We start from the raw sequence: 27,802 nt of genomic DNA, 5'->3' as shown, positions 1-27,802 counted from the left end.
CATCCATCATGACAAACAGATAAAAAGATCATAATTTCGGTTCCCATTGATCAGCATATATTGTGCAATTACAGGATAAAATTAGGCACATAATTCCGAAGGGAATAAACCAGTCAAAAGAAGTCCCCATCAATGCAATGCGAGGCAATGCAATGCAATGCAATTCACACATGAACACACTAATCATAAAATATACTCAAAACCCAATAACCATCAAGTATGCATCCATCATGACAAACAGATAAAAAGATCATAATTTCGGTTCCCATTGATCAGCATATATTGTGGAATTACAGGATAAAATTAGGCACATAATTCCGAAGGGAATTAACCAGTCAAAAGAAGTCCCCATCAATGCAATGCGAGGCAATGCAATGCAATGCAATTCACACATGAACACACTAATCATAAAATATACTCAGCACCCAATAACCATCAAGTATGCATCCATCATGACAAACAGATAAAAAGATCATAATTTCGGTTCCCATTGATCAGCATATATTGTGGAATTACAGGATAAAATTAGGCACATAATTCCGAAGGAATTAACCAGTCAAAAGAAGTCCCCATCAATGCAATGCGAGGCAATGCAATGCAATGCAATTCACACATGAACACACTAATCATAAAATATACTCAGCACCCAATAACCATCAAGTATGCATCCATCATGACAAACAGATAAAAAGATCATAATTTCGGTTCCCATTGATCAGCATATATTGTGCAATTACAGGATAAAATTAGGCACATAATTCCGAAGGGAATAAACCAGTCAAAAGAAGTCCCCATCAATGCAATGCGAGGCAATGCAATGCAATGCAATTCACACATGAACACACTAATCATAAAATATACTCAAAACCCAATAACCATCAAGTATGCATCCATCATGACAAACAGATAAAAGATCATAATTTGGTTCCCATTGATCAGCATATATTGTGGAATTACAGGATAAAATTAGGCACATAATTCAAGGGAATTAACCAGTCAAAAGAAGTCCCCATCAATGCAATGCGAGGCAATGCAATGCAATGCAATTCACACATGAACACACTAATCATAAAATATACTCAGCACCCAATAACCATCAAGTATGCATCCATCATGACAAACAGATAAAAAGATCATAATTTCGGTTCCCATTGATCAGCATATATTGTGGAATTACAGGATAAAATTAGGCACATAATTCCGAAGGGAATTAACCAGTCAAAAGAAGTCCCCATCAATGCAATGCGAGGCAATGCAATGCAATGCAATTCACACATGAACACACTAATCATAAAATATACTCAGCACCCAATAACCATCAAGTATGCATCCATCATGACAAACAGATAAAAAGATCATAATTTCGGTTCCCATTGATCAGCATATATTGTGCAATTACAGGATAAAATTAGGCACATAATTCCGAAGGGAATAAACCAGTCAAAAGAAGTCCCCATCAATGCAATGCGAGGCAATGCAATGCAATGCAATTCACACATGAACACACTAATCATAAAATATACTCAAAACCCAATAACCATCAAGTATGCATCCATCATGACAAACAGATAAAAAGATCATAATTTCGGTTCCCATTGATCAGCATATATTGTGGAATTACAGGATAAAATTAGGCACATAATTCAAGGGAATTAACCAGTCAAAAGAAGTCCCCATCAATGCAATGCGAGGCAATGCAATGCAATGCAATTCACACATGAACACACTAATCATAAAATATACTCAGCACCCAATAACCATCAAGTATGCATCCATCATGACAAACAGATAAAAAGATCATAATTTCGGTTCCCATTGATCAGCATATATTGTGGAATTACAGGATAAAATTAGGCACATAATTCCGAAGGGAATTAACCAGTCAAAAGAAGTCCCCATCAATGCAATGCGAGGCAATGCAATGCAATGCAATTCACACATGAACACACTAATCATAAAATATACTCAGCACCCAATAACCATCAAGTATGCATCCATCATGACAAACAGATAAAAAGATCATAATTTCGGTTCCCATTGATCAGCATATATTGTGGAATTACAGGATAAAATTGGGCACATAATTCAAGGGAATTAACCAGTCAAAAGAAGTCCCCATCAATGCAATGCGAGGCAATGCAATGCAATGCAATTCACACATGAACACACTAATCATAAAATATACTCAAAACCCAATAACCATCAAGTATGCATCCATCATGACAAACAGATAAAAAGATCATAATTTCGGTTCCCATTGATCAGCATATATTGTGGAATTACAGGATAAAATTAGGCACATAATTCCGAAGGGAATTAACCAGTCAAAAGAAGTCCCCATCAATGCAATGCGAGGCAATGCAATGCAATGCAATTCACACATGAACACACTAATCATAAAATATACTCAGCACCCAATAACCATCAAGTATGCATCCATCATGACAAACAGATAAAAAGATCATAATTTCGGTTCCCATTGATCAGCATATATTGTGGAATTACAGGATAAAATTAGGCACATAATTCAAGGGAATTAACCAGTCAAAAGAAGTCCCCATCAATGCAATGCGAGGCAATGCAATGCAATGCACACACATGAACACACTAATCATAAAATATACTCAGCACCCAATAACCATCAAGTATGCATCCATCATGACAAACAGATAAAAAGATCATAATTTCGGTTCCCATTGATCAGCATATATTGTGGAATTACAGGATAAAATTGGGCACATAATTCCGAAGGGAATTAACCAGTCAAAAGAAGTCCCCATCAATGCAATGCGAGGCAATGCAATGCAATGCAATTCACACATGAACACACTAATCATAAAATATACTCAAAACCCAATAACCATCAAGTATGCATCCATCATGACAAACAGATCAAAAGATCATAATTTCGGTTGGCATTGATCGACATATAGTGCGCAATTACAGGATAAAACTAGGCACATAATTCCGAGGCGACTAAACCAGTCAAAATAAGAGAAGATTTTTAACTTTTTTTCCCCAAACCCGCGTACCTCAGCCCACACGAAACCTGCACAGAAGATCAATGAGCGTAGAGGGTTTCATTCCGTCTGGGCGGCCTGTCAGGGATCGACCCGGGCTTGAACTTGGAAGCCTCATGCCTAGCCAACTCAGGAGGAACAGGGCTGTTGCTCTGAATCAACATCTGCTTAAGATCATAGAACACATCCGTATCATGCAGCGTCAAGAACGTAGTCGCCAATCCCGTCTTCCCAGCGCGCCCGGTCCGGCCAATCCGATGCGTATACATATCAATCGAATTGGGCATCTCGTAGTTGATCACATGAGCCACATCCGGAATATCAATTCCCCTTCCGGCGACGTCGGTGGCGACGAGCACGTTAAACCTCCGGCTCCTAAACCCCTCCAAGCTGATCTCTCTCTGCTCCTGCGACTTCCCCCCGTGCAGCGTGGTCACCCTGTAGCCGAGCCGGTCCAATTCCTTGGCGCAGAAGTCGGCCGACTTCTTCGTGTTGCAGAAGACGATGGCGGTCTTGTCCCCGAGCTCGTCGAGCAGCCTCTGAAGCCTGCTCATCTTCTCCGACGGCTTCACCATGGAAACGCTCTGAGTGATGAGCTCGGTGGCCTTCCCGGCGGTGCCGATGGTCACCACGACGGGGTTGCGGAGGTACTTCCGCGCGAGCCGCTCCACAGCCGGCGGCATGGTGGCGCTGAACATGTAAGTCGTCCTGTAGATCTTCTTCTCGTCGAGCTCCTCTTCCTCGTTCTCCGGCTTGAGGTTGCTGGAGGGCATGGCGTCGAGCACCCCCACGACCTGCGGCTCGAACCCCATGTCGATCATGCGGTCGGCCTCGTCGAGCACGACGTAGTTGCACTGGTTCAGCACCGCGTATCGGCGCTCGAGGCAGTCGATCAGCCGGCCGGGGGTCGCGATCACGACCTCGCAGCCCTGCCTTAGCTTGAATCCCTGCTCTTCGATGGACTGCCCGCCGACGATGGACACGACCTTGATCCCCAAATAGCGAGCGAATTTCAGCGTCTCGTCTTCGATCTGCTGCGCGAGCTCGCGGGTCGGCGCCATGACCACGGCGTAGGGGCCCTCCGCTTCGTTCTCCTCGGTCATGGGGGGGAGCTTGGTGATGTAGGTGAGCATGGGGAGAACGAAAGCCGCGGTCTTTCCCGACCCCGTCTCGGCGATTCCGATCACGTCTCGCTGCTGGAGGCCGAGAGGAATGGAAGCCATCTGAATTGGGGATGGTTTCTTGTAACCCACCTTCTCCACGGCCTTGAGGAGCTCCGGGGCGAGCTTGCTCTCTTCCCAGCTCCGCATCGGCCTCGGCAGCCGAGAGCCCTTGTAGGAAACGTTGAAGTCCTCTCGGAAGATTCGCCAGTCGCGCTCCGTCATCTCCTCGAGCTTCTTCTCGGACCAATGGCGGTCGACGCGCATGTCGAAGGCGTCGTAGAGCTCGGCCGCGGCTTCCTTCTGGCGCTGCGCGGCGGCGTCCTCGGGCCGCTCCTCGACGCCTTCTTTCCGCCGGATCTCCTCGCGGGTCTCCTTCTCGTACCGCACCGCGAGCTTCTTCTGCTCGCGCCGGTCGATTCCTGCGCGGAAACCGCGCCCGAAGAGGAGTCGCGCCTCGTGGGGGTTCTGGTAGAGGTTGTTCATGTCGCGGGAGGTGTCCTCCGTGTTCTCCCAGTCGAAGGAGAAGCGGAACTTCTCGCTCGGCTTGATCACGCGCTTCTTCGGCTTCTTGGAGCCCAAGTACTGTTCTTTGATCGCTTCCATCTCCTTCTCGCGCTCGCGCTCGGCTTGCTTCTCGGCCCGGGCCTTGTCCCGGGTCTTGGCGTCGTCCTCCCTGGCTCGGTCGCGGTGCCGGTCGCGGCCCGAGGGGGGGTCCGGCGGGGGGGGCCGCGGGGGGCGGCCGGAGGAGGGCTCGGCCGCGGCGCGCTTCTGGGTCGCGACCTCGTCCTGGCGGCGCTGCAGGGCGAGCCGCTCGCGGTCGGCCTTGGAGAGGAAGACGGGCTTCGGCGGGTCGTCGAGCGATCGCTTCATCTTCAAGGGAGGGCTTCGAGTTCGATTCGAGGAGGTTCGCTTGGCTCCGCAGGATGAGAACGAGGAAGACGATGCGGGTTTTCTCCGGAGCAAGGGCACGAGATAAAATACTCGCGGTTTTTCTCCTCGGATTTAGCCTCTCCTCTCCACCGTCCGATTATTTTGATGATACCTCATGGAATTTAAGGGACTGTTTGAATAGGTATATATATTTCCTTTAAAGTGTTCCTTTATATACACAACTGTGAGAACAAAAGGGCTCCAAGGGAAAGGCATGACATGGATTTGAGTGGTTTAATGTGTTTAAATTACTATAATATAATCTTACATGTCTGATATTTGACCAGAATGTTTGTTTTTAGAGCCTAAGTTGGATGAAGTAATTAGAGGCATGATATGGATTTGAGAGGCACAGGAAAGAAACTGTGAGGTTTAATGGGATTAAATTGCTACAAGATATATTCTAGACAAAGAGACACAGGACAACAATGAGCTGTAGTCGCCTGAGATCTCCTCCACATCCTGTCGCGGTATCACTAGTGTATCTTTTTTCCTTTGTGTTATGGGCGTGGGCAAGTAGGGTTCGTGCGTAATTGAGATATTTACACTCCTGCTACCCTTATAAACTCTTATAAACACTTCACCTTAAATATATAAAATCCCCCTCTGTGGCGTCTAGGCCACGCTTGGATCGGTCTACAAGCACAACCTTTGGATTGGTCGTGTACTCGACACCGTGTTATATTTTGCCAATACAAAACAAAAATTCCTACAATATAATCTTACGTGTCTGATATTTGACCAGAATGTTTGTTTTTAGAGCATATGTTGGATGAAGTAATTAGAGGATAAGACTTGCCGAAACAAGTCTTACAAGTCTTAATTATGATGACGGGTATAATAATTTTAACTAAGAGGATGGATGAATCAGATTTTTTAGATTTATTCTCACTTGTTTGCCATTACAACGATATGAAGTTCTATCTGCGCAATTTTATTTTTTTACAATTGTTGCCTAAACGGGTATGATATAATATTCTAAAAAATCGATGTGATAACATATATTAAATGAAGGGTTTGTTGCCTAAGCCGAAGCACATTTTTATTTGGCTTTGAAAGAAATAAAAAATCTTGGAGATTATAGAATTAGTGTTAACCACAAGAGGTCCGAATATTATAGACTTAATGTTCTCATGTTACTTTAAAGAGTAAATATGAGGCCCTGTAAATTTTATTTTTTGCCAAGATAAAATAAAAAAATTATGAATATTTTTTTATGACTGAATATTATAGACTTAATGTTCTCATTATTCTTTAAAGATTAATATGAGGCATATGCAAACTGAGCTCTTTTTTACCATTTTTATCTATCTCTCAGGGCTCTCGAATAAAGATTAAATGATGAACAAAGTTTGCATGACTGAATATTATAGACTTAATGTTCTCATTATTCTTTAAAGATTAATATGAGTCACATGCAAATTGAGCTCTTCTGTACCAAATTTTATCTATCTCGCAGGGCTCTTGCGTAGAGATTAAATGATGAATAAAGTTTGTAGTTCTTGTTCTTTGTTTTTTTCAATCAGTGTCCTTATTCACTTTGGCAAAATTTGTGGAAAACTTAAGAATATCACATGATAAAAAAAATTTCATTGGACGCTTAAAAGGCTTGGACCCTATTTAAAGTCATATCCATCTGAGTATTCATAGGCACTCGTAGTCAACGATAAAGTGTTTTTGCATTCGATAATTCATTTAATATGTTGACATAAGTTGCATTAGTCAACTCACTAAAATTTATAATGATGGAGTCACTTCAGAAAAATCAGTATTATCTCCTACTTGAGAGTTCAAGGCCATCCATAGATAATATTTGGCTTCAAATGACTTTTTTGGCATGTTATGTAGATGAAATAAACATAAATTAATTATACAGGGCATTGAATAAAAAACGATGGAGAAACATGTTAGGATTGGTTTAGGTGTTGTTTACGTTGAATACTCCAGATCAATATCGAGGGAGTAGAAAAATCACTAGAAATCCTAGTTTCCATCTCAATTGATCCTATATGTGCTAGATTTGTGGCTTTATGCGTCAAATCCTCTCATTAAAAATGGGTTTCTCCCTCCTCTATTGAAGAATTCACTCATCATTATGCTTGAAGAAACATGTGGATCTCAGCTTTCTAATAAACAAAAACTTACACTTTAGAATTATTTATATTTTCACATGTTCTGAACAGCCCTCAATCTTTCACCGAATATGGGTGGGTTGTTCTCAGTGACACAAAATAATATGACCCTCCCATCAGAAATCAGGAGGCAAGTTTTCACATTCTCTCAAGAGATTGTGGCTTATGTGGTATTTGTTTGGGTTTGTAGGCTATATTGACAAAAGAAATGTGCACACAGATGAAATGGAAGATATCAAAGTTGATTAAAATTAGATCACTATATGATCATATCACATAGTAGATTACACTATCTCATTAAGACATTCAAATGCTGGGCCCCTAGACATATCCACATGATCTTTAGAATGTTGAATCTCGTGTGCATCCCCGTGAACAAAACTACATAAATCCTAGATTATCGACTCACTATCCAATCCCACTTGAAGGAAGACTTTTGAGACAATCAGAGAGTAGAGAGGATGGTGCCCAGATAGGGCATAGAAGAGAACCTAAATTTCATACTCTCCTCTATTTATCCTATCTGAGCACTTTGATAAAAAAAATCATCTAAATTTTATAGTATATTATTCACCAATGCCAATATGTATCCTAATTAATAACTCTAATAGCTCAATAAAATTTATTGGCCTGCATTATTAATTAAATATATCAACAAATATATGTACACATAAAATATAGACTTAACTCAATCTATAAGTAGAACTGTTAATGAGTGGGGTGAAAGTCCAGACTTGTTCTCTAAAAGATACAAAGGAGTAAGCCAACTCTCTCATGGAACCTTTACCATTTTCAGTTTCCATGTATGTACACTCCTTTATGAGACTCTCAAATGAACTTAGGGTCTGATTAACCATCAAATTATAAATTGTTCGTTCTAGTTACTACTAATGCATGATGATTATCATATGGATCAATTTAGTGAACTTTTTCTCTAAATAGCACTTAATATGTTTTCTTAGTGTATTCATGCTTAATGGCTACAATATCAACCATACTTAATGAGTAGGGATTATAAGGTGATATAGTACATAGATATTTTGATCTACATCTCAAATATTTGTTGGTGTACTTGGCCGATATTTAAGTAATCAGTTAAGCCCCCCCCCCCCCCCCAAGTCCCTAGGTGTGCTAACCCTAACATGGAAGCACAAGAGGCGGCGGACGCGTTACCTTTGTCAGCCAGCATTTTTTCAGTCCACGCATGCTTTTCTACACTTTTTACTGATATCATGATGTAATATGTGGACATATTGATGCAGGACAGAGGATGGGGGGAGAGAGAGATGGGAACAGCATCGTGGCCTCCGCCCACTCAGTCCCGGCTGACAAGGGGGACGCAAGTCGATATCAAGTGGTCTGATTTATTAATGAGCGTAGAGCCTAAAGCGATTTGATTTCATGGAAATTCAAAAATTATGGTTTACTGGTTTCATCTAGTTCTCGAACCCATTGTACGATTAATATTTATTCCATGCTATCACGACCAGTTTCCGTAGAAATTTCTTCTAATTGATAAAAATCTAACTAGAGTACAACAAAATAAGTTCATGAATATCCTTTTAGTCCGCCTCTAGAAAGGCCCTGCGGCATTTTCCATGCTGGAATTTCCTTAGCCTGGTACAAGCTCAGCGGAAGCTGCGTCATACATAATTGATGACGCCAACAAGTGCTCACGTATGTCATTTAAGATCCCAGCAGCAATTGGGCCCATGAATAATAAAAACGAACTCCTTATCTTCCTTTTCTTTATTCCGAATTTCATCCTTACTTACCGGGGAGAGCCACTGACGTCTCAACCGTTAGATTTTCCCTGTTTTAGACTTACCCCTCTCTAGACGGAGGCGAAGGCGTCGATGCATGCGTCAACTCTCACGCCTTGTTCAAATCTTGCAGAAGAAGAAAGACATGACCCCCCTGTCGTTGTCCACCGCCTCATAATACCGATAAATAGAGCGGTTGTGGAGCAAGGAAGGTAGTTCATTCTGTAGAAGCGATAGACGAAAGGAAAATGGCCGGAGAAGGAGGCGTCTCTGCTGTGGCAACGCTGCCGAGGGAGTATGGCTTTGTTGTTCTGGTTATCGTCCTCTACGGTTTCCTCAATTTCTGGATGGCCTTCCAGGTGGGACGCGCGCGCAAGAGGTAAACCTGGGACGCCAGAAATTTATCATAATTATCTCCTGAAATTCATCCATGGTTGGCGTTATCTTGGCTCTCTCTTGTGTTGTTTCCATGCGCAATTTTGCGTTCAGATATAAGGTGTTTTACCCCACCATGTACGCCATCGAGTCAGAGAACAAGGACGCCAAGCTCTTCAATTGTGTCCAGGTAATTCCCCTCGGCTAATTTCCTGTGGAATTTTTTTCAGCACCAATGCAGGAAGTATTGGATTAGAAATGTAGATTTTTGTTGTTTCTTTCTACTTGATCTCTTCATTATCGTCAATATTTTATTCTTTTGGAGTCTACTGTATGACGCATGCAGTTATTTTGAAATTAAAAGAAGTTAGAGCAGGAAAAACATCTAAAAAAGGATTCGCATTCACTGAATAGAACGAACATCATGAACCATTGCATAGAAACACAAACCTTTAACTCAAACTTTTATAATATGTCAACTTTTTATTATTAAACCGGCACTACAACTTCTCAATGTTTTTACGTGAAACCAACGCGAGAAGTTTACGAATCGCTCCTGAGTTCATTGATATGGCCATGATGCGGGGAGCAGAGAGGACACCAGAACTCGCTGGAGATGCTGCCGCTGTTCTTGGTCGTACTCTCGCTCGGAGGCCTGCAACATCCGGTGTTGGCTTCGGCCCTCGGCATCCTTTACGCTGTCGGACGCTTCTTCTACTTCAAGGGCTACTCCACGGGTAATCCCGACAACCGCCTAAAACTGGGGTGAGAAGCAAAGAACTCTCAGAAATACCAAATTCTGAATTTTTGATAACCTCTCTGGCGATAACGATGTGTTTGTTCAATTTTTTGTTTTCCTGCAGTGGACTGAGCTTCTTGGCAATGATCGGTCTAATCCTCTGCACATCGTCGACGGGTATTCATCTGCTCATGCGCTAAGCATAGAGGAGTCCGCTGATCCATCACTCGTTCGCGTCGATAGAACTTCAGAATAAATAATTTTGGGCTTTTATGCAGATGTCACGGCACTTTTCTTCTGTTCAAAGATTTCCTCTGTACTATAGATATTCTCCATTTCCCATCCAATAATTTGGTACACAACCGTGTACTAATCTACTTCCGATGCGTTATGCCATTGAAGAGGCGTCAACAACTGGCCGGAGGACACTACAGAGATGTCGTGGACCAACGGAATAAAGAGTAATTAGTAAAAATTGAACACATGCCCCTTATAATACTCGTTATGAGATTAGCGGTCCGGATTTAATATAGGATCAAACATAAATAGGAATACAATTAGATAGGATTAAACATAGTTAGGAATACACATAGATAAGAATACATATAGATAGGATTCAACAGATATCATTTGTCTTGTTATAGCCATTACAACCTGTTATAATGGATATGATCTTAACAGAACTATAATTATATTATAACTACAACTATAGAGAATATAAATACCAACCAATGTAATTAAATAAATATGGGAATAAACTATGATCTTGAGTGTTCATCCCTCTCTCATTGTTCCTGAATAAGATCGGATTTCTTTCAGCTATCAATGCATAATATTCATCCCTACAACACACGAATAATACACTTAGACGGAAACTTAATTATGTATGTAATGTGTTCCCTAATATTACATTCCCTTCATGCATAGACGTATATACAATAAAAAGATATAGTCGTATATATATATATACGATATGTGCTTCCATGAAGGGATGTATGCCATTGTACGGAAATGGGTGCCATTATTTCCTGTTGCAAACCTCCTCACCCACCGTATTTGATTGGACACAACTTTTAATTTAATTATCCAACTTATGATATTATTTATTTATCTTTTTTTGTAGCCCTTATAAAATTTATGGATTTCAAATACTATCAAAATTGATACATGTCTAATTCAAATAGATATTCAAATTTACTGTATAATATCATTTCAATTATTGAAAATGATTGGTCATGGCAGATGTGAGGACCATTGAGAAGCTCTTGTTCAAGCTCACCAGCAACCGCGACGTGACGCCCGAGTCGACGCGAAGAACCTGACCTTCAAGTACACGGCTTGATGATTGATCGGGTAATATTTTATTTATACATGTCTTTATGCTTAATAACAGTTAATGGGCCACCTGTTTGGGCCTAGTTTGTGTTTTTTTATTTTGTAGTCTGTTTTTTTTTAATTTGGTCTATTAGGGGAATGTCTCTCTATAGATCATTCTCCTAATGGCCCGTTAGGGCAATCATCTCTACTACTATAATAGGAATACATGTACCCTTCTGGCCTCTGATTGGCTGACAAAAGAGTGAGAGAGAAGAGAGAGAGTGAGAGAGCCCCCTCCCTGGGCCGGCCGTGCCCCCTCCGCGCCGCCGCCCTGCTCTCCTCCCCCAGTGGCCCGCGCCCCCTCCCCACCGTTGCTGCCCACCTTCCCCATCGCCGCGCCTGATGCGGGACCATTCACAAGCTGAAGCGCCAGGTCAACCCGCGCCGACACGTCAGCAACCACGTCGCGAAGCTCGAGCTGACAAGAAGGACCCGGAGTTCAAGTACACGGCGTGACGAGAAGGCGTCTGCAATTCTATTTTCCTCGCGTTTTTCTGAACTTTGTCGTTGTGTTTTTGTTTGGGAAGGGCCTCCGTGTTTTGGCCCTACCGTCATACCTCAAACTGCCCTTTATGGCCCGATTAGGGGGTTATCCCTAATTACGGGCCTCCCCTAGGGTTTTCTCTCTCCCCACTACAAAAGGAGAAGAGAAGCCCTAGAGGAAGGGGGAGAATTTCTGAAGTTGATTGAGTTTTGTAGTTGTTAGCATGGAGTCCCCTTGAAGGAGAAGAGGACGCCAGTCACCGCCGCCCGCAGATCATCGTCGCTGCCCTCGTCTGTCCATCACCGTTGTCGTCAGCCCACGTCTATCATGCCAGACTGTGTCGTCGCCACGACACCGTCGCTGCCCTCGTTCGTCCATCACCGTCACCCATTCAGGCCGCCCATCGCCGCTCACCGACGCCAGCCACCGTTGCCGGGCGTCCGTCACCGACCGCCCACTGCCGACCGGCGCCGGAACCGGGTCTCCCGGCCAACCGACTGCCAGCCGTCCGCCCCGCCAACTGACCCATCCCGGCGCCCGAACGAGGCCTTCACCAGGCTACCAGCTCCGCCCACCCGAGCCTCCGCTCGCGGGCCGCCGGAGCGCCGGTCCCTCGCGCCCTCCCGCCTGGCCTGCCCAACGCCGCCGCCGCCGAACGACCTAGGCGCGGGGACAAGGACGAGCCAGGTTAGTCGCTGAGTTGACTCAGTGCGTTTGGCCGATTTCGGCGCTGAGTCAACTCAGTCCAACCCCGATTTAAGTTCCGACGAGTCGCACTGAGTTGACTCAGTGTGACTTGGATTTAAGTAAGGGCGCCCAGGTAAAAACGTTGTTCCGAAGGGGCAATTTCATCAACAAAAAAATGGGAACTTAGGGCTTCAGTGAGCCACCGCTGCCTCCCGCCGCCGATCGCCGCCACCGGCGACCGCCGCCATCGCTGTCCGCTACCGCCGCCCGCCGCTGCCCGCCGCCACCGGCGATCGCCGCCGCTCGCCACCATCGGCGCTTGCCGCCGTTCGCCACCACCGGCACCGTTGGTGCCCCTACAGCCGCTGCCGCGTGCCGTTCACCGCCGACTACTGCAGCTTGCCGCCCGCTTCGACCATTGCCGCCCTCCGCTCACCGCCGACGCCGCCCTGCTCGCCGCTGCTGCCGCGGCCACCCGCCCCTGGCTATCACCGCCAATGCCGCGGCTGCCTCCGCAGCTGCTGTTGCACGTCGCTTGTCATCGGTTGCCGCTGCTCGCCACCCCTCCGCCTCAGCCGCTGTCGCCTTCTGTCGCCGCCAGCGCAGCCGCCGTTCGCCGCTGCAGCCGCGGCCGCTCGCTTCTGATCGCCGCCACTAGTGCCACCGCTGTCTCTGTGGCTGCTGCCGCACACTGCTCGCCGCCGCTGCCGCCGCTGCTGATCGCCGCATTCGCCGTTGCCTCGGTTGATCCGTGTCCGCCCCACGCTGCCGCCGGGCCTGTTGTTCATCGCTCGGACGTCGCCGCCACTCCGCCATCGTCCGGTCAAGCACCTCGGCCCGTCCTCCGCCACGCCAATCCAAACCCGGCTTTGACCACCATGACTACCGGACTTTCGTCCGCAGGTCACGCCGCTAACCCATCTCGCGCATCATTATTTCCTGTAATACTTTACTCGCATGCTCTATTCTCGGACCTTGCCTTCGTTTACTCACGTATACCGGGTTCTGGGGTAGAATCTCCTCTTCTTTTCCCTACCCGCCTCCTTGTCCGGTATAGGTAGTTGGATGGAGGATGCCCTCCACCGCGGCGTCCGTCGATTGATCTATCGGGTCATTGGGAGTCAGATCGTACGTGACGCGTACGGGAATCCTTCCAGAGCGCCGCTCTATTTCGGCTACCGCTATACTTCTCGTTATTCTCTGCATAAACGTGCATCCTGCATTCATCGTCAAACTGCATATTGTTCTTAGCCGCCTTGTGTTCCAACGCGCGCCGTCGATCCCGGCCATACGATGTTGCATCAGCACCTCCCTTCCCTGCGGCCCACGCCCCCTCCCCGCCGCCAGGCCCCCCCTCCCTTGGCCGCCCGCGCCCCCTTCCCGCCGCCGCCCCGCCCTCCTCCCCCAGCCTCCCATGCCCCCTCCCTGCCGCCGCCTGCTTCCTCCCTGCCGCCACCCCCTTCCCCACCGCCTGCGCCCCCCACTCTCCTCTCGCCCCCTCCCCCCCGCTGCTCGAGCCTGGCAGAGGTCGAGCCACTCGAACCGGCGCAGCCGCCCCAGGGAAGCGGGGAGGGGGGTGGTCGTCAGTGAGAGAGGGCGGCGCGGGGGGGGGGAGGGGGGGGGAGGGGGTGGTCGTCAGTGAAAGGTTTAATTAATTTATTCTTTTTCTTACGAATTAAAATAAAGTTCACTAAGTTAAACTAGATAGTCATATGAGTAAAATAAAACAGCGTTTGGTGGCTGGGAGGGGGCGAGGGCGGTCGGGGGAGGGCCGGGGCGGAGGCGGTTCTGCGGCATGCGCACATAACCGCACCGCACAGACCTGTGTGAGGTGTGCAGTGCGGTGAGCGAATATGCTGTGCGGTGTGATGTGCAAAATTTGCACGGCACCGCAAGAACGCACGAAAAATTATGTAAAGCGAGCATTGTGAGCAGGCCCCACTATCCTTATATATAAAGGAGGTATGCCCTAATGGAAAACTGGAATTGTCTTGGTGAAGAAAAGTCATTGTTCTCTTCTTTTTAATCTTGGGTCCCACTCTCCTCTTACGTGGGGGGAGAACGGTTTCTTTTGCGCGATCGGTCGACGGAAGGGAAGATTTGAAACCAGTTATCAGCGTTCTAAAGCCACGGTGAACAATCTCGTCGTCAGATTTCATCGTTATTGAGCGAATCATCCTCGCGACCTTGGCTTTCTAGTCGTCGGATTTAACTTGACACTGGCTTTCTGTTGATCATCCACGCACCCTGGAAACCCGATCGGTGACGCTTGGAAAATCTGCAGTTGTAGAACAACAAGGATCTCGAATTTTGAATCGAGATTGGCCAGCCATTCTTGGCTCCGAGGGCATCCGCCATCGATCATTTTTTTGTCCGCCGTCTGCCGTGAATCTTCATTTGAGAGAAGCCTTGATAACTGCCGGAAACCGCCAACTTCTAATCGGCCACGTTGTAACAATCATCACCGACTGGTCGACGGAACATTTCTCCGGTGATTGAATCTCAGATACGGCCGCCGTTTGTCCACCAGCATGAAGAATCCATCGCTATATGAGATATAGTTGTCGCCATCGCCCTTGATCGACTGGCATTGATCAATCACCTGAGAAGCTGTCGAACCCAGAAAGGAATAACCCACTAACTTTTCCGCACAATCTCCTTGATCATTTCTCCTTTATCTGTTGGACCACGATAATCCTTCCCCACGACTGGATTCATCCTCCTCTCGCCGGAGGTATCTTTGACCGAGATAAGGGTCTTCAACTGTCAAGCCCCTCCATTGTGTTAAGAAACGTGAGATGCCCCGTAACCACGAAGATAGAAGTAGAGAAGAAAAGAGAAGAAGAAGAGAGAAGGGGCATCTCACGATCTTCATCATCGAGCCATTCAGGCTGAATCACCGAACAGAAGGTAGATTGGGATTAGAGGATGGACAGGGTGACGGGCGGAGCCCGTCGCCCTGGAAGACACAATAGAAAGAAAAGCCTCATTGAAACAAGAGCATTACAAGGTTTTTATGGCAGATTGTTTGGATTCAGTTATAGCAACTGACCTTTTCATTGCCGTTTCCTGTTTCAACAGTTTCCTAATTCTTGATTTCCCTTTGTCTCCTTTACACATTGAACAATCAAGTGGGTTCATCTTGACTACTCCCTCAGTATTGAAACAAGGGAATTCTCTTCATCCGTTGGGGATTCTTTGGGACTCCTTCAGCGGGACCCATTTGTCTAGCAAGTGCTGAACATTCCACGCTGGAATTTGCATCAGTTGACTGCATTTGATGTGGGAGATTTGTTGACGGAGCCTTGTGCTGCGTCGAACTCCCGCATGACGTCTATTGTTTTACATCATATTGGTATCACAGAATACACATTTAGAGAAGGCAATCTACCAACATATTACTTTAGTTGAACATGAACCAAACCAGCCCCCAATCTCATGCTATGCCAAATCTGCTATATTTGTACTTTTTGAATATTTAAGGTTGCAAGTATAAATATTGATAAATCCAGTAAATGCAAGTATTTTAAAAAGAAAAGCCATTACAAAGATAAAGTGACACGCATCACCCACCTCTTAAATCTGACTTTACTCAAGCTAGGCTGAGTGAATCTAAGTAATTCCCACACTCAGCCCATTCCACTTCATAACTAGCAACCCACTCCAGATCTGCAGCCCAGTATCCCACTAGTCCCCTTTATGATGGGCCTGTATTAAGGCCATATTGATCTATAAGTACCTCATCCATTTGCACTTTAATAGACCCATTTTTAAAGGTTGTTGGGCCACTTTGGAAGCTAATAGATGGATCCGATAAGCCATTTATATCTGAATCAAATAAAACTAATCTTTAAAATTATATTTCAATTTACATATATAATTGAATTTTGAAGAGAAATAATTTTTTAAAAAATAATAATAATATAATATCTCTGGGCAGATCTCATAATAGTTTTTGGTCCAATTTCCATGGATAATATGTTGAGTCTATCAATATAAAAACATAAAATTAGAAACGAATACAGTTATGCATCAAGAACGAGAAAATTTTAAAAGAAATCAAAGCATTTAGATTTCTATTAATCTCGACGCATAGAAATTATAAGAAGTCATTTTATCAAGCATTAACTCTTGTAATCACTTTTCTTGCGCATAAAGGGCAAAGCACTTTAGGATGGCCCATGGGGACTCTATGGATCCTCCTCAGGACCAATAAATTTCACTACACACCTTATAGTTAGAAAAATCATCATCAGTGATATAACTTCTGCAAATATCTGAAATATATCATGATTAATTTTTTAAAAACTTAGATGATCCTATGCGATACATAAATTTAGTTACAAGGCTGGATATCATGGAATGGGATACTTTTTCCGTAAGTTATATCTCCATGGAAGATGAAAAGGTTCTTTCATAAAATTATTTTATAATTCATAGAATTATGTTAAGGATATGATTTTTTTCATACATAAATGATGGAGGTGTTGGGTTCTAGAGGCCTATATCTGGATGAAGACAAGCATTCCATGCAGTGGAAGACTCATAATGGAATCGAACAACATCATTAAGATCCCTCAAATGAAGTACTTCATCACAGATTGCATCACTGACTTTTTGGATCCTAGAGCGAGACGAGATGAGCTGCTCAAGTATGCAGCCTCTAGATGCATCCACGTGGTCCTCAGCACGTTGGATCTCCTCCTTCTCATTGACGAGCCCCGTTCAATCTCTATCGCCGTCGTTACATCATCGCTATCGCATTGGCAGTGGGGACGAGCCATGGGGCGAAGAAAAAAGAAGGGGAAGGCCTTGAACAATTCTGGCCTATGTTAATTTTTTTCAGGGCCTTCCCTATTGGTATTAAGTGGGTGTTTTTCATAAAAACCCCTAAAACTTAAGTATATCTATCTATGTCCAATGGCCATTTGCGTTTGACCCTCTTGGCCCATGTATTAGTCTAGTTAATGACTCGAGCGGCCCAATAACCTTTATTGGCCTTCTAAATTAATTGACTATATCATTATATAGATTGATTAACGTCTGATCGATTTAACCCAATCGATAGGTCGAGCCTCCAATACGTTGGGTACCAAGCTACACTTCGTGCTCTAGACGACAGAAAGGAGTGTGTATCGACAGACTCGTAAAACCAGTTCGCCGTCAGTTACCGTGTATGTATAATCCCTCATCCACTTGATGCTCCTAGGACGAGTAAGGGTATGGTTAACTTTCAAACCTTGATTGATCATCTTAGTACTGATGTATTGGGAAATCATTGGAGAACTCTTCTCCTGATATTTCACTACCTTGGCCAAGGACTTCATTGCAGGGGTTTCCTTGAGCTTTCACCACTTATATCGAGGGTGGACGATCCGATCTTGACCACTCAATTGTCTTTGTGAACTTCTTGATGCACCGGAACTAAGACTATTTGGAATCCTATGATTATTGACACATAGGTCATAGTCAAAGTACAATTGTCCATCTACAAGACGTTTATGGTGTCTCATGTGTAAGGGCCACTTACACAATCGTGACATGAATCAACTTGATTGATAATTTAATATAACACCATTCAGGTATTCATACAGATTAATTCACTGAACTCCTTCCGCTAAAGAGCACCCACTATCTATCTTGTGTCTCCACACTAATTGCTACAGGAGAGACCCTACTCATCATATGAGTGAGGCTAGATAGTGCTATTCTATCCAGATATTCTGGTGTCCTTCATCGGTATCCTTCGAATAAGAATATTTAGAACACATGCTTAAAGACTAGTGATCTCTGTATAACAATCTCATCATAATTCACTAAGTCTGATCATGCATTCATGGACTTCATCATAGGCATCTCATATGAGCATGTATTAATGAGCATGGAACGAGAGCTGGAATGACACTTTAGAACATATATTTTTATAGCTCACTTTAGTGAACTTTAGAACTCTTTATAAAGAGCGCCAGATAATAGCATGAGAGGTATATATAAATATATCTAAACATTAATAATCTACTACAATATGATGGAGATATATGTGGTTAGCAAGCCAATCACACATTCCATATCTTATTTATTGTTCATCAATAGAACATATTTATTATAGTGCACATGTGATGGCTATAATGAAGTCCATAAATACATGATCAGAGTTAGTGAATTATAATGAGATTGCTATGCGGAGATCACTAGTCTTTAAGCATGCGTTCTAAATATTCTTATTCGAAGGACACTGGAGAAGGACATGAAAATATCAGGATAGAATAGACTATCTAGCCTCACTCATGTGATTCTTATAATAAGGATCGTGTGGATACATCTAGAGGCTACACACATGAGCACTTCGATTTCTCTTGCTTCCAGATCCAAGAAATCATGGATGTAATCTATCCAGATCTATGTAAAGGTGCTTCATTAATGATTTTAATGATACCATTTGATTCTGTTATGAGTCTTCTGGTGCATGGAATCCTCATCTTCATTGAGATCAATGCCTATAGGACTCAACACATAAATATTGCCCTAAGCTCATCATTTTACACTTGGACATTTGTAGAAGAATCCTCAAAACTCCTAGATCAATTTCGTAAGAGCAACAAACATTGGTCGTCAAAAAGAAGTCCACCAAATGAAGTGCATCAACCTACAAAGTGAAGACCTAAAGAAAGAGAAGAGAAGAGATCTCTATCTCACCCATTCTATCTCTCTTTACCTCCCTAACTCTAAATCTCTCTATTTTTCTTCCCATTTTACCTCGCTAATCCTAGACTTCTCTATCTTCTTCTCACTAAATATATATCTAATTATAGAATTTCTCTGTTTTTCCCCCCCACACTATTTTTCCCTCTTCTTGTCCTTGGTCTCCCTCTTAGGTACGTCTCTTACTCTCTCAGCTGTTTTTTTCTAAGGTTTTCCCTTCCTTTGGTCTTGCTCTGGATTTATGCTCCATCACTCTCGATTCTTATCCCTTTCTTCTCTCTCTCATGTCCATTGCCTCCAAGTTCTCTTTCTCTCTTCCAATGTCTCCGATATCTCCCTCTTCTGATCTCTCTCTCTCATTCATTCCCTTTCCTTTTCCCATTTTCTCTCAATTTGTCCCCCCTTCATTTTCTCTCTCTCCCCCTCTCTTCTTCTCCCTCTCTCCCCCAGCTTCCAAACTCCTCCCTTTCTATTCTAGATTTTTCTCTTGAAATTCAACAACTTATATTCATCAAAGAGGGCATAACCAGGCACTCCATCCCTTTCTACAGTATTGTAGAATTTAGTTCTCCTTGCACGTGCAACATGTTGAGTATTATTTTGCGACGAATCTTTTGAAATTAATCTCATCATTTATGCTATTTAGGTCATTGTCTACATAAATTTATTTGGAGCGACTGAATTTAGAATGTCAGGACTCAATGAAATTACGTTACCTTTCATTCTCTTTTTTAAACTCCCCAATTTTGCATTATCTTCTATCTTCTTCACCTTTAAGATCCCCCATTTGACTTTTCTGTGCTGGTTTGCTACCTTTTCTTGCTCTTTCACATTAATTGCCATTATCACATCCTAAAATCCTAAAGGATCAACCTAGAAACCTATACAATCTAAATCTTTACCCATAGCTTTTAGTTATTAGTTTGTTTCACAAAAAAAAGCTTTTAGTTATTAGTATTAAATTTGTAGGTTCAAACACAAGACTTTGAGCTTCACAACACCCACCATATGTCCTTAGTATCTCCACACTATTGGCCACAAGATCAGACATACTAATGATATAAGTACAATTAGATAGTGATATTCAATCCGTAAAATTTGATGTATGTCTTGAGTATCCGACGATTAGAACATTTAGAATGCAATCATTAATACTGGCCAACACTATATTATGATCTCTTCACAATTCAATAAATCACTGTATGCACTCGGGGAATTAATTTTAAACCTTATGTAAAAAAAAGAATAAATACTTTATTTTCCTAAACTAAAGTAATTCATGGTTGTTGGAGCAAAAAGTAATTCTTGGTATTATATTGCAGGACGACCACATTAAGGATTTATCATTTGAATGACTCTTCTAGAAGCTGCCCCTGCTCGTTAGAACTTGCGGCTCCCCCCCCTTCTCTCTTTCACTCTCTACTCATTACATTATAAAGTGTTGATGATAAGAATATCAACTAGTTCTGCAAGAAGATCTGGAGAAGAAGTGGAGATCCAACAGTCCCTTGGCTGTGTTGATACATCTAGAGTCCGGGCATTTGAATGGCTTGAAATCACTCTTCCATGGAGAAAATTCCACACACCAGACTTTAGGTTTCTTACCTTTTGGAGATCAATTAAAATTTTATTTTATGTTTTTTTTGCATGGAAAATGATTTCTTCATATTGAATCCGGACCAAGAATGCAACAATGGTGTTAAATCCAGGTTTTGAAGGGCATAAATAAATAAGAAGAGGAGAGGCTCCAAAATAACATCCAAAAGTTTGATTTTGGACATAATTTGGGGGCATTCTCTACTGCAAGTGGTGGCCAGTGCTAGTACCACTAGCAGCATTGGGCACCAGCTGCACACCGCCTACCCTGGCGCTAGTTGCTTGCTTCTTTAGGAGCTTTTGAAAATTTCCTTTGACGGAAGGGCAAGTGGGAGTGCATGCAATGTGCGCAGATGCAAGCCAGGCAGCCTTGAGGTTCCTCGGATTGAGTCAGACCAAATCATATTTTGACAATTGTGTGGCTACTAATGGGTTTAATAGACTTATTCAATAAAATAATTTAAGAGTTCAATAATATTCACATTTTAATAATCATTTAAATTGATTAAAATGATCATTTCTCAAATTTTAAGCATGATCGTCATGTTAATATAGCAGACATTTAAATTATTCAAATCGTAATATTTTACAATTTTAAATTTTATTTTTGAATTGTAATATGATAATGTAGGATGATGCACAAGTGTGAGAAGTAGAAAACCTAATTTAGGTATCCCGAAGTTTAGCCAACCAATTATATTGAATTTAGAAATGGCAATGTAAAATAGCCAACCTACACACGCAATCATACACCACTCATATGAGTTGTTTAGGGTGTTCTTCTCTTCCAGGTACATGTCATTTATCAGGAAATATACAACTACAAATTTCTTGAAATATATAGTTCATGTCATTTATTTTTATCTTTTAGGTACATTTGACCTGAGCATTTCATGTCTTCAACAAAACATTTTTTATGTTTAAGGCATTATGACATCAAATGCTCTTTTCCCCTATAAATAACAAGAGTATCCATATTTTAAAAACTAACTTTATAAAATGCTTTTCTGTGGTAGTTCATTTGAAAACTGAGAGCACAACCCATTTCTTTCTTATTTGTGTAATAAACATTCATTGAAAAGCATTATTTAGAACCCTCCGGCTATATTTATCTCATGTTTTATCCCACATTTCCCCTCCATTGTTCATCACATGGATGATAAAAAATCCACTACATCTATCACAAACACCTCATCAGTATTCATACAATGTATAATCCTCAACACAGGTTCTGGTATACTCCTCATTTTTTTCCTGATAAATATCCTCACGAAAAGTCCATTACACAAAGTCCTTATAACTTTTACAAAAAATAAAGTTGTCCAAATTAGAGACTAAAGACCATAAGCAATAAAAACATGTGCTAGGGATTTATACACTATTTTATTTCCATTATCCTGTTATTTTATTATTGTGAAGAATAACTCAAGATTTTATGGTTAATTGAAAATTTCATCAATGTTTTATTGGATCCTCTCATTGAGTTCTGAAAATTCTATAAGTTCCATATCATCTCCTTGTTAGTCTCTACCTCCTTCATCATGAAAGTCTGAAGTTCCACTACCAAAATATACAGACTTGTCTTTTTTAGCTTGGATGTACTTTCATGTCTTTAGCATCATTCATCTCAATTTTGCATTATGGATATTTAGGGTGGAGCACTTTTTACATTGAGGCAAATCCATCAAAGGAGATATGGTTTCTGGATGATAACTGTATATTTAAACATGTTCTGGTATAATCTCCAATTTGTTCGTGATAATTACCCTCACTAAAAGTCCCTAAGACCACGTCCTTATAAATTTTACAAAAACAAAAGTTGTCCAAATTAGTGACTAAAGACCATAAGCTAGAGAAAAATATAAATTATGTCATATGAAATCACTGCCTTCCATGGGTCTACAATGAATCTCTATTGTTTTTAACTTCCCAACTTTAACAGAGGATTCTGAATCCACCCAAATACATAATTTAATAAGAATATAATGATCAATAAGTTCCCACAATAGAATTCTGACCCGTTGTTAACTCAATCCTCCCAAATTTACATGGTAGAAACTCCGTTCTGTGATATTTATAACTTTAGTCACATTTCACAGTGGACCGACATATCCCATGTGCTGAATATCATTGTTCAAGCTGCCTTAAAATCATTGCTTGCAGTAGTGGTTGTACCTCCCCTAGGATTGTGGACAGCTGTATAATTGGAGAAGGACAGGATACTGCTTATGACGTTGATATAGATAATTTGGATGCCATGCGGGAGGCCGTAGTGAGGCATGGAGACATAGTCATTCATGATACAGCCCTATTCTTGGGGGATGTGGTCACTCATCAGCGCTCCTTAGTCACAAGAATCCGAGCATCGACGCAACGACGTCAATAGTATGTCAAGACATGCAAAGACTTAGGGCAAAATAATCATAACCAAATCCCATTAGATTGCCCAACATGATGGAACAATACGTATGCCATGCTACATGCTTTAGAGAAGCAAGATGTCATCGATTTCATGGCTCTACATATCTTATCCATTACGGAGAAGGACTTGGGAGTCTCTCATGAAGAGTGGGACATGTTGGTCAACTTTCTCGATGTCCTGGGGCCATTTTACATGGCAACAAACTATGTTAGTGGCTCGAAGACAGTGAGAGTCATGGAAGTATTTCGCATTTTGAAGGAGTTGATGAGACATATTGATACTACCCTACAGAGGTTTGATGGGTTTACAATCTTTTTTTTGGGAAGAAAACTGACTACTCGACAAATCGCATTGATCTGACAAGCGTGTGAGAGTATGAAGATTAAGATATTGAATTATGAGTTGATTATATCTGAGAACCGGGCCACCACAACAACGACCATTCTTGACCCTTTCAAAAAGGGGTCATCACTAGATCCTAGCTTCAGTCATGATTCTTTGGTATTCATTCGAGGACTAATGCCCCTTCTGGGGGACCAAGATCTAGCTTGTGATGACCCTGAGGATGATGAGTGGCTCACTGAACTCATCGATTGGATACCACCCCCTAGAGATAAGGAATTGGAAACTTATTGATAATATGCAGTTTATTCATGCATTTCTTGGGCAAAATTGATAAGTTATATTACATATTATCATTTTATTACCTAATTTTCCTAAAAATATAAAAATAATTATATCAAACTAATTTGGATAAAATTTGAGCTTCAAAGTTATTCTAATGGAAAATAGAATTTTTAGCAATAAAATTTGGTGAAATTTTCATGTAAAAAGGATAAATAAATCCATATTTAATTTTGAAATTTTGGAACTTATATACAACTTATTGAATATTGTCTAAGTTTTTAGGTTCAATTTGCAAAAAAGGAAGCCCAATAACCACCCGTCAACGCCACCTATTCTTTCTGAGTGAAAGAAAATCCAGCCGTGAACAAATTAGAACAGCAATGGGCGCAAATAAAGAATTTCAAACATATGCCTTTTATTTAGAATTGAGATTGTTTCAAAAGTCTTCCATATGGGATTAACTTGGCCATCCAATTAGGATTGTAGGAGGTAAGCTTACCTCCTTATCATTCGTCTTCTTCTTCAGATCAAGGCTTGCATCCATCGGACAATCCATGGCCAATTCAACTATAAAGGAACCACATCTGACCGCCAGAAATGAACCTAAATTTGAAGAAGAAGATCCAGTCGTGAAAATTGATCCTTATCTTGATGATCGGATGATCTGATAGCTGAGGATTGATCCTACCATCAAAAATCAATAAAATGGCCTTAAAATAATCATAAAAAATCAGAAAAATGCCTTAAAAATTAGAAAAAAACTCATAGAAAGGGGTATTTGTTGAAGGGTCATATCGGTTCACCTGGAGGTCTTTTGACTCAAATTTGTTTTTGTGGTTTCCTCTCATAACCACCTATTTTCTTACCTATACAACACCTATACATAGGCTTCGAATGAGTTATAAATTTATGTTTTGTTATGTATTCAAAACTTGGTAAAGTTGTGAAGAAAAGAGTTGTCAAAGCATCAAATTCTTGTGCTCTTCATGTGGCTTCTAGAAAATGGCTAGCCAGAGTGAAACAAAGCCCAAGGAACATGAATTATTGCATTTCCATCAAAAGCTTTGTGAATTCCTTCTCTTCTCATTAGTTGATTCATGTTTGAGAGACGCCAAGGGACTGGATGAAATGTACGGGTCCATGAAAATATGAATGCGAAGAGAGCACCACTTGCATAGAGGTGAGATCAAGGCTAGATTAGGATTAGATTTCATTTTAATAGTTTCACTAGAATATTTAGTTTAGATAAAAACCCATAATTTACACTACTTAGATCTCTATGTTTTGATCTTCAGAAGGACATAAACACATAAAGACCTTTCCATCATCTTTCTAAATTCTTATAGAAACTCTAATTAAAATCTAGATACCTATCATCCCTATGGATCGACCCTTGCTCACTCTATCTTAGGATATTTAGTGATTCAGTAATAAATTTATTTATAAGTTTGATTTTCCTTGAACGTGATGGAGCGCATCTAGATGACGCCCACGAATCAACAGCGGAGTCGTCGCCGATGTCATCACCATCATCAACATCGCCACTGGTCCAAGTCCAGCCTGACTGGCACACCAAAGAGTTTGTAAAGACGCCCAGGTTTAAATACCCTAGGTAGAGCATGTCTGCAGGCGCATCGTTGTGTGTTTTTTTTGCCGTTATGTTTTTGTCTTCGTCTGTATTGGTTTCTTTTTGTCATCATTTTTGTCTGTCTTGTCATGTCATCTTCTATGCCATTTATTTGTGTTGTAAAAGGGGGGGTCCCTTATTGGACTCCCATTGTTGGACCCTCTCTAAGGGGCCCATCATGGCCCTATATAAGGCCATGATGGCCCCCCACGTTGTTTTTTAGATCTGGAAGTTTTCAGTTGGCAGTTACCAGCGTCCATGTCTCACCGTGAGTAGAAAGGAAAGGAGAAGAAGAGTTGCACCAGACTGGCCACGCCAGTCAGCGGCCACGCGCGTCACCCCGCGCCATTCCGCGCCCGTGCGCCACGCCTGTGTGCACCTCTGCGCTGCATCGTGTCACCTCGTGGCACTCCATGCTGCCCAATGCCGCCTGCACACTGCCCGTGCTGCCCGCGCCGCATCATGCCCCTCTGCACAACCTATGTCAGTCCACACCAACCGCGCCAGCCAATGCCTCTCCGTGCCGCTCCGCACTGTTTCATGCCGAACACACCACTTCACTGCTCCAGGTCACACCACTGCGACGTTGAACTCCTAGTTACCCGTTCCTCACTACCGATCTGAAACAACACGCTATAGCGCTGCTTCATCGCCGTCAGTTGAGTCAGGTCGTACCTTTTTGCGGCTCGTGTCTCACAACATCAGCTCGAACCGACACCTGCATTGTCAAAGACACAAATGACAAAAGCCATCCCCGTCGAGGTATGTCGTTTCCCTTGCTCGTCCGTTACATTACTTTCTTCAGTATATTTTTTACTGCACTCCACCGCACCAGGTTAGACAGGTGAGAGATATTTATCGAGAAAACTACAAAGTTGAGAGTCTCCATTACGTGCCCGTCCATTACGTGTGAGCCCTACGGACTTGTTCCGTTCGGTGCCGTAGTCGCCATCGTTGCTCCGACGTGGGTCAGAAGTGATGGAAATATATGTGGCCGGCAAGCCAATCACACATTCCACATCTCGTTCCATGTTCATTAATAGAACATACACATATAGAGCACGTGTGATGCGTATAATGAAGTCCATGAATACATGATCGAACTTAGTGAATTATGATGAGATCATAATACGGAGATCACTAGTCTTTAAGCATGTGTTCTAAACATTCCTATTCAAAGGATATGCGAGAAGGACATCGAAGTATCCGGATAGAATAGCACTTTCTAGCCTCACTCATATGATGAGTATGGCCGGTCCCGTAGCCATTAGTGTGGCGACACTAAGGATAGATAGTGGGTGTTCTTTAGTGGAAAGAGTTCACTAGATTGATCCGTTCGAATCCCTGAATGGTATTATACCAAACTGTCAATCATGTTGATTCACATCACGGTTGTGTAAGTCATCCTTAGACCTGAGACAACAAAGACGTATTGTGGACGGACGGTTGTACTTTGGCTATAGCCAACAAGTCTCTAATCATGGGATTCTAAATGGTCTTAGTTCGGTTGCATCAAGAAGTACACGAAGGTGATTGAGTGGTCAAGATGGAATTGTCTACCCTCGGTATAAGAGGTGACAGCTCAAGGAAGATGATGCAACGAAGTCTTTGGGCAAGGCAGTGAAATATTAGAGAAGAGTTCTCCGATGATTTCTGAAATGCATATGTACTAACTCAGATGATAGATTAGGGTTTGACAGTTGACCATACCCTAAGTCGTCCAAGGAGTGTCACGTGGATGACAGATTATACATACACGGTAACCGATGATGAACAGGTTCCATGAGTGAGTCGATACACACTCCTTTGTATCTTCTAGGACACGAGGTGTAGCTTGGCGCCCCACGTGTCGGAGACTCGACCTATTGATTGGGTTAAATCAATCCAACGTTAATTAATCTATATGATAATATAGTTGATTAATTTGGAAGGCCAATAAAGGTTATTGGGCTGCTGGAGTCATTAACTAGACTGATACATGGGCCTAGAGGGTCACACGCAAATGGTCTTTTGGACGTGGGAAGATATACTTAAGTTTTGGGGGTTTTTATGAAAAAATACCCACTTAGTATAAATAGGGGAAGGCCCTGAAAAAATACCAAGGCCAGAATTGTTTAGGGGCCTTTCCCCTTCTTCCCCACTCTCCCCACACCCCCTC

At 42.6% G+C, this 27,802-nt stretch overlaps 2 protein-coding genes across 2 annotated transcripts; one reads left to right on the top strand and one right to left on the bottom strand.

Moving 5' to 3' along the window:
• Positions 1-2,898: 2,898 nt before the first annotated feature.
• LOC144713535 (P-loop containing nucleoside triphosphate hydrolases superfamily protein) lies at positions 2,899-5,145 on the bottom strand. The gene has a single exon (XM_078588127.1). The coding sequence runs from the start codon at positions 5,051-5,053 to the stop codon at positions 3,062-3,064; it is 1,992 nt and encodes a 663-aa protein (XP_078444253.1). The 5' UTR covers positions 5,054-5,145; the 3' UTR covers positions 2,899-3,061.
• Positions 5,146-9,183: 4,038 nt separating this feature from the next.
• On the top strand, positions 9,184-10,499 carry LOC144713836 (uncharacterized). The gene is made up of 4 exons (XM_078588549.1): positions 9,184-9,387; positions 9,498-9,573; positions 9,976-10,148; positions 10,247-10,499. The coding sequence occupies exons 1-4, from the start codon at positions 9,257-9,259 to the stop codon at positions 10,320-10,322; spliced, it is 456 nt and encodes a 151-aa protein (XP_078444675.1). The 5' UTR covers positions 9,184-9,256; the 3' UTR covers positions 10,323-10,499.
• The last annotated feature ends 17,303 nt before the right edge of the window (positions 10,500-27,802 follow it).

Source organism: Wolffia australiana, chromosome 16, assembly GCF_029677425.1.
Source record: "Wolffia australiana isolate 7733 chromosome 16, ASM2967742v1".
In the NCBI taxonomy this organism is placed as follows: Eukaryota; Viridiplantae; Streptophyta; class Magnoliopsida; order Alismatales; family Araceae; genus Wolffia; species Wolffia australiana.
Note: the sequence above shows the minus strand (reverse complement) of the source record. Positions and strands in the feature narration are given on the sequence as shown.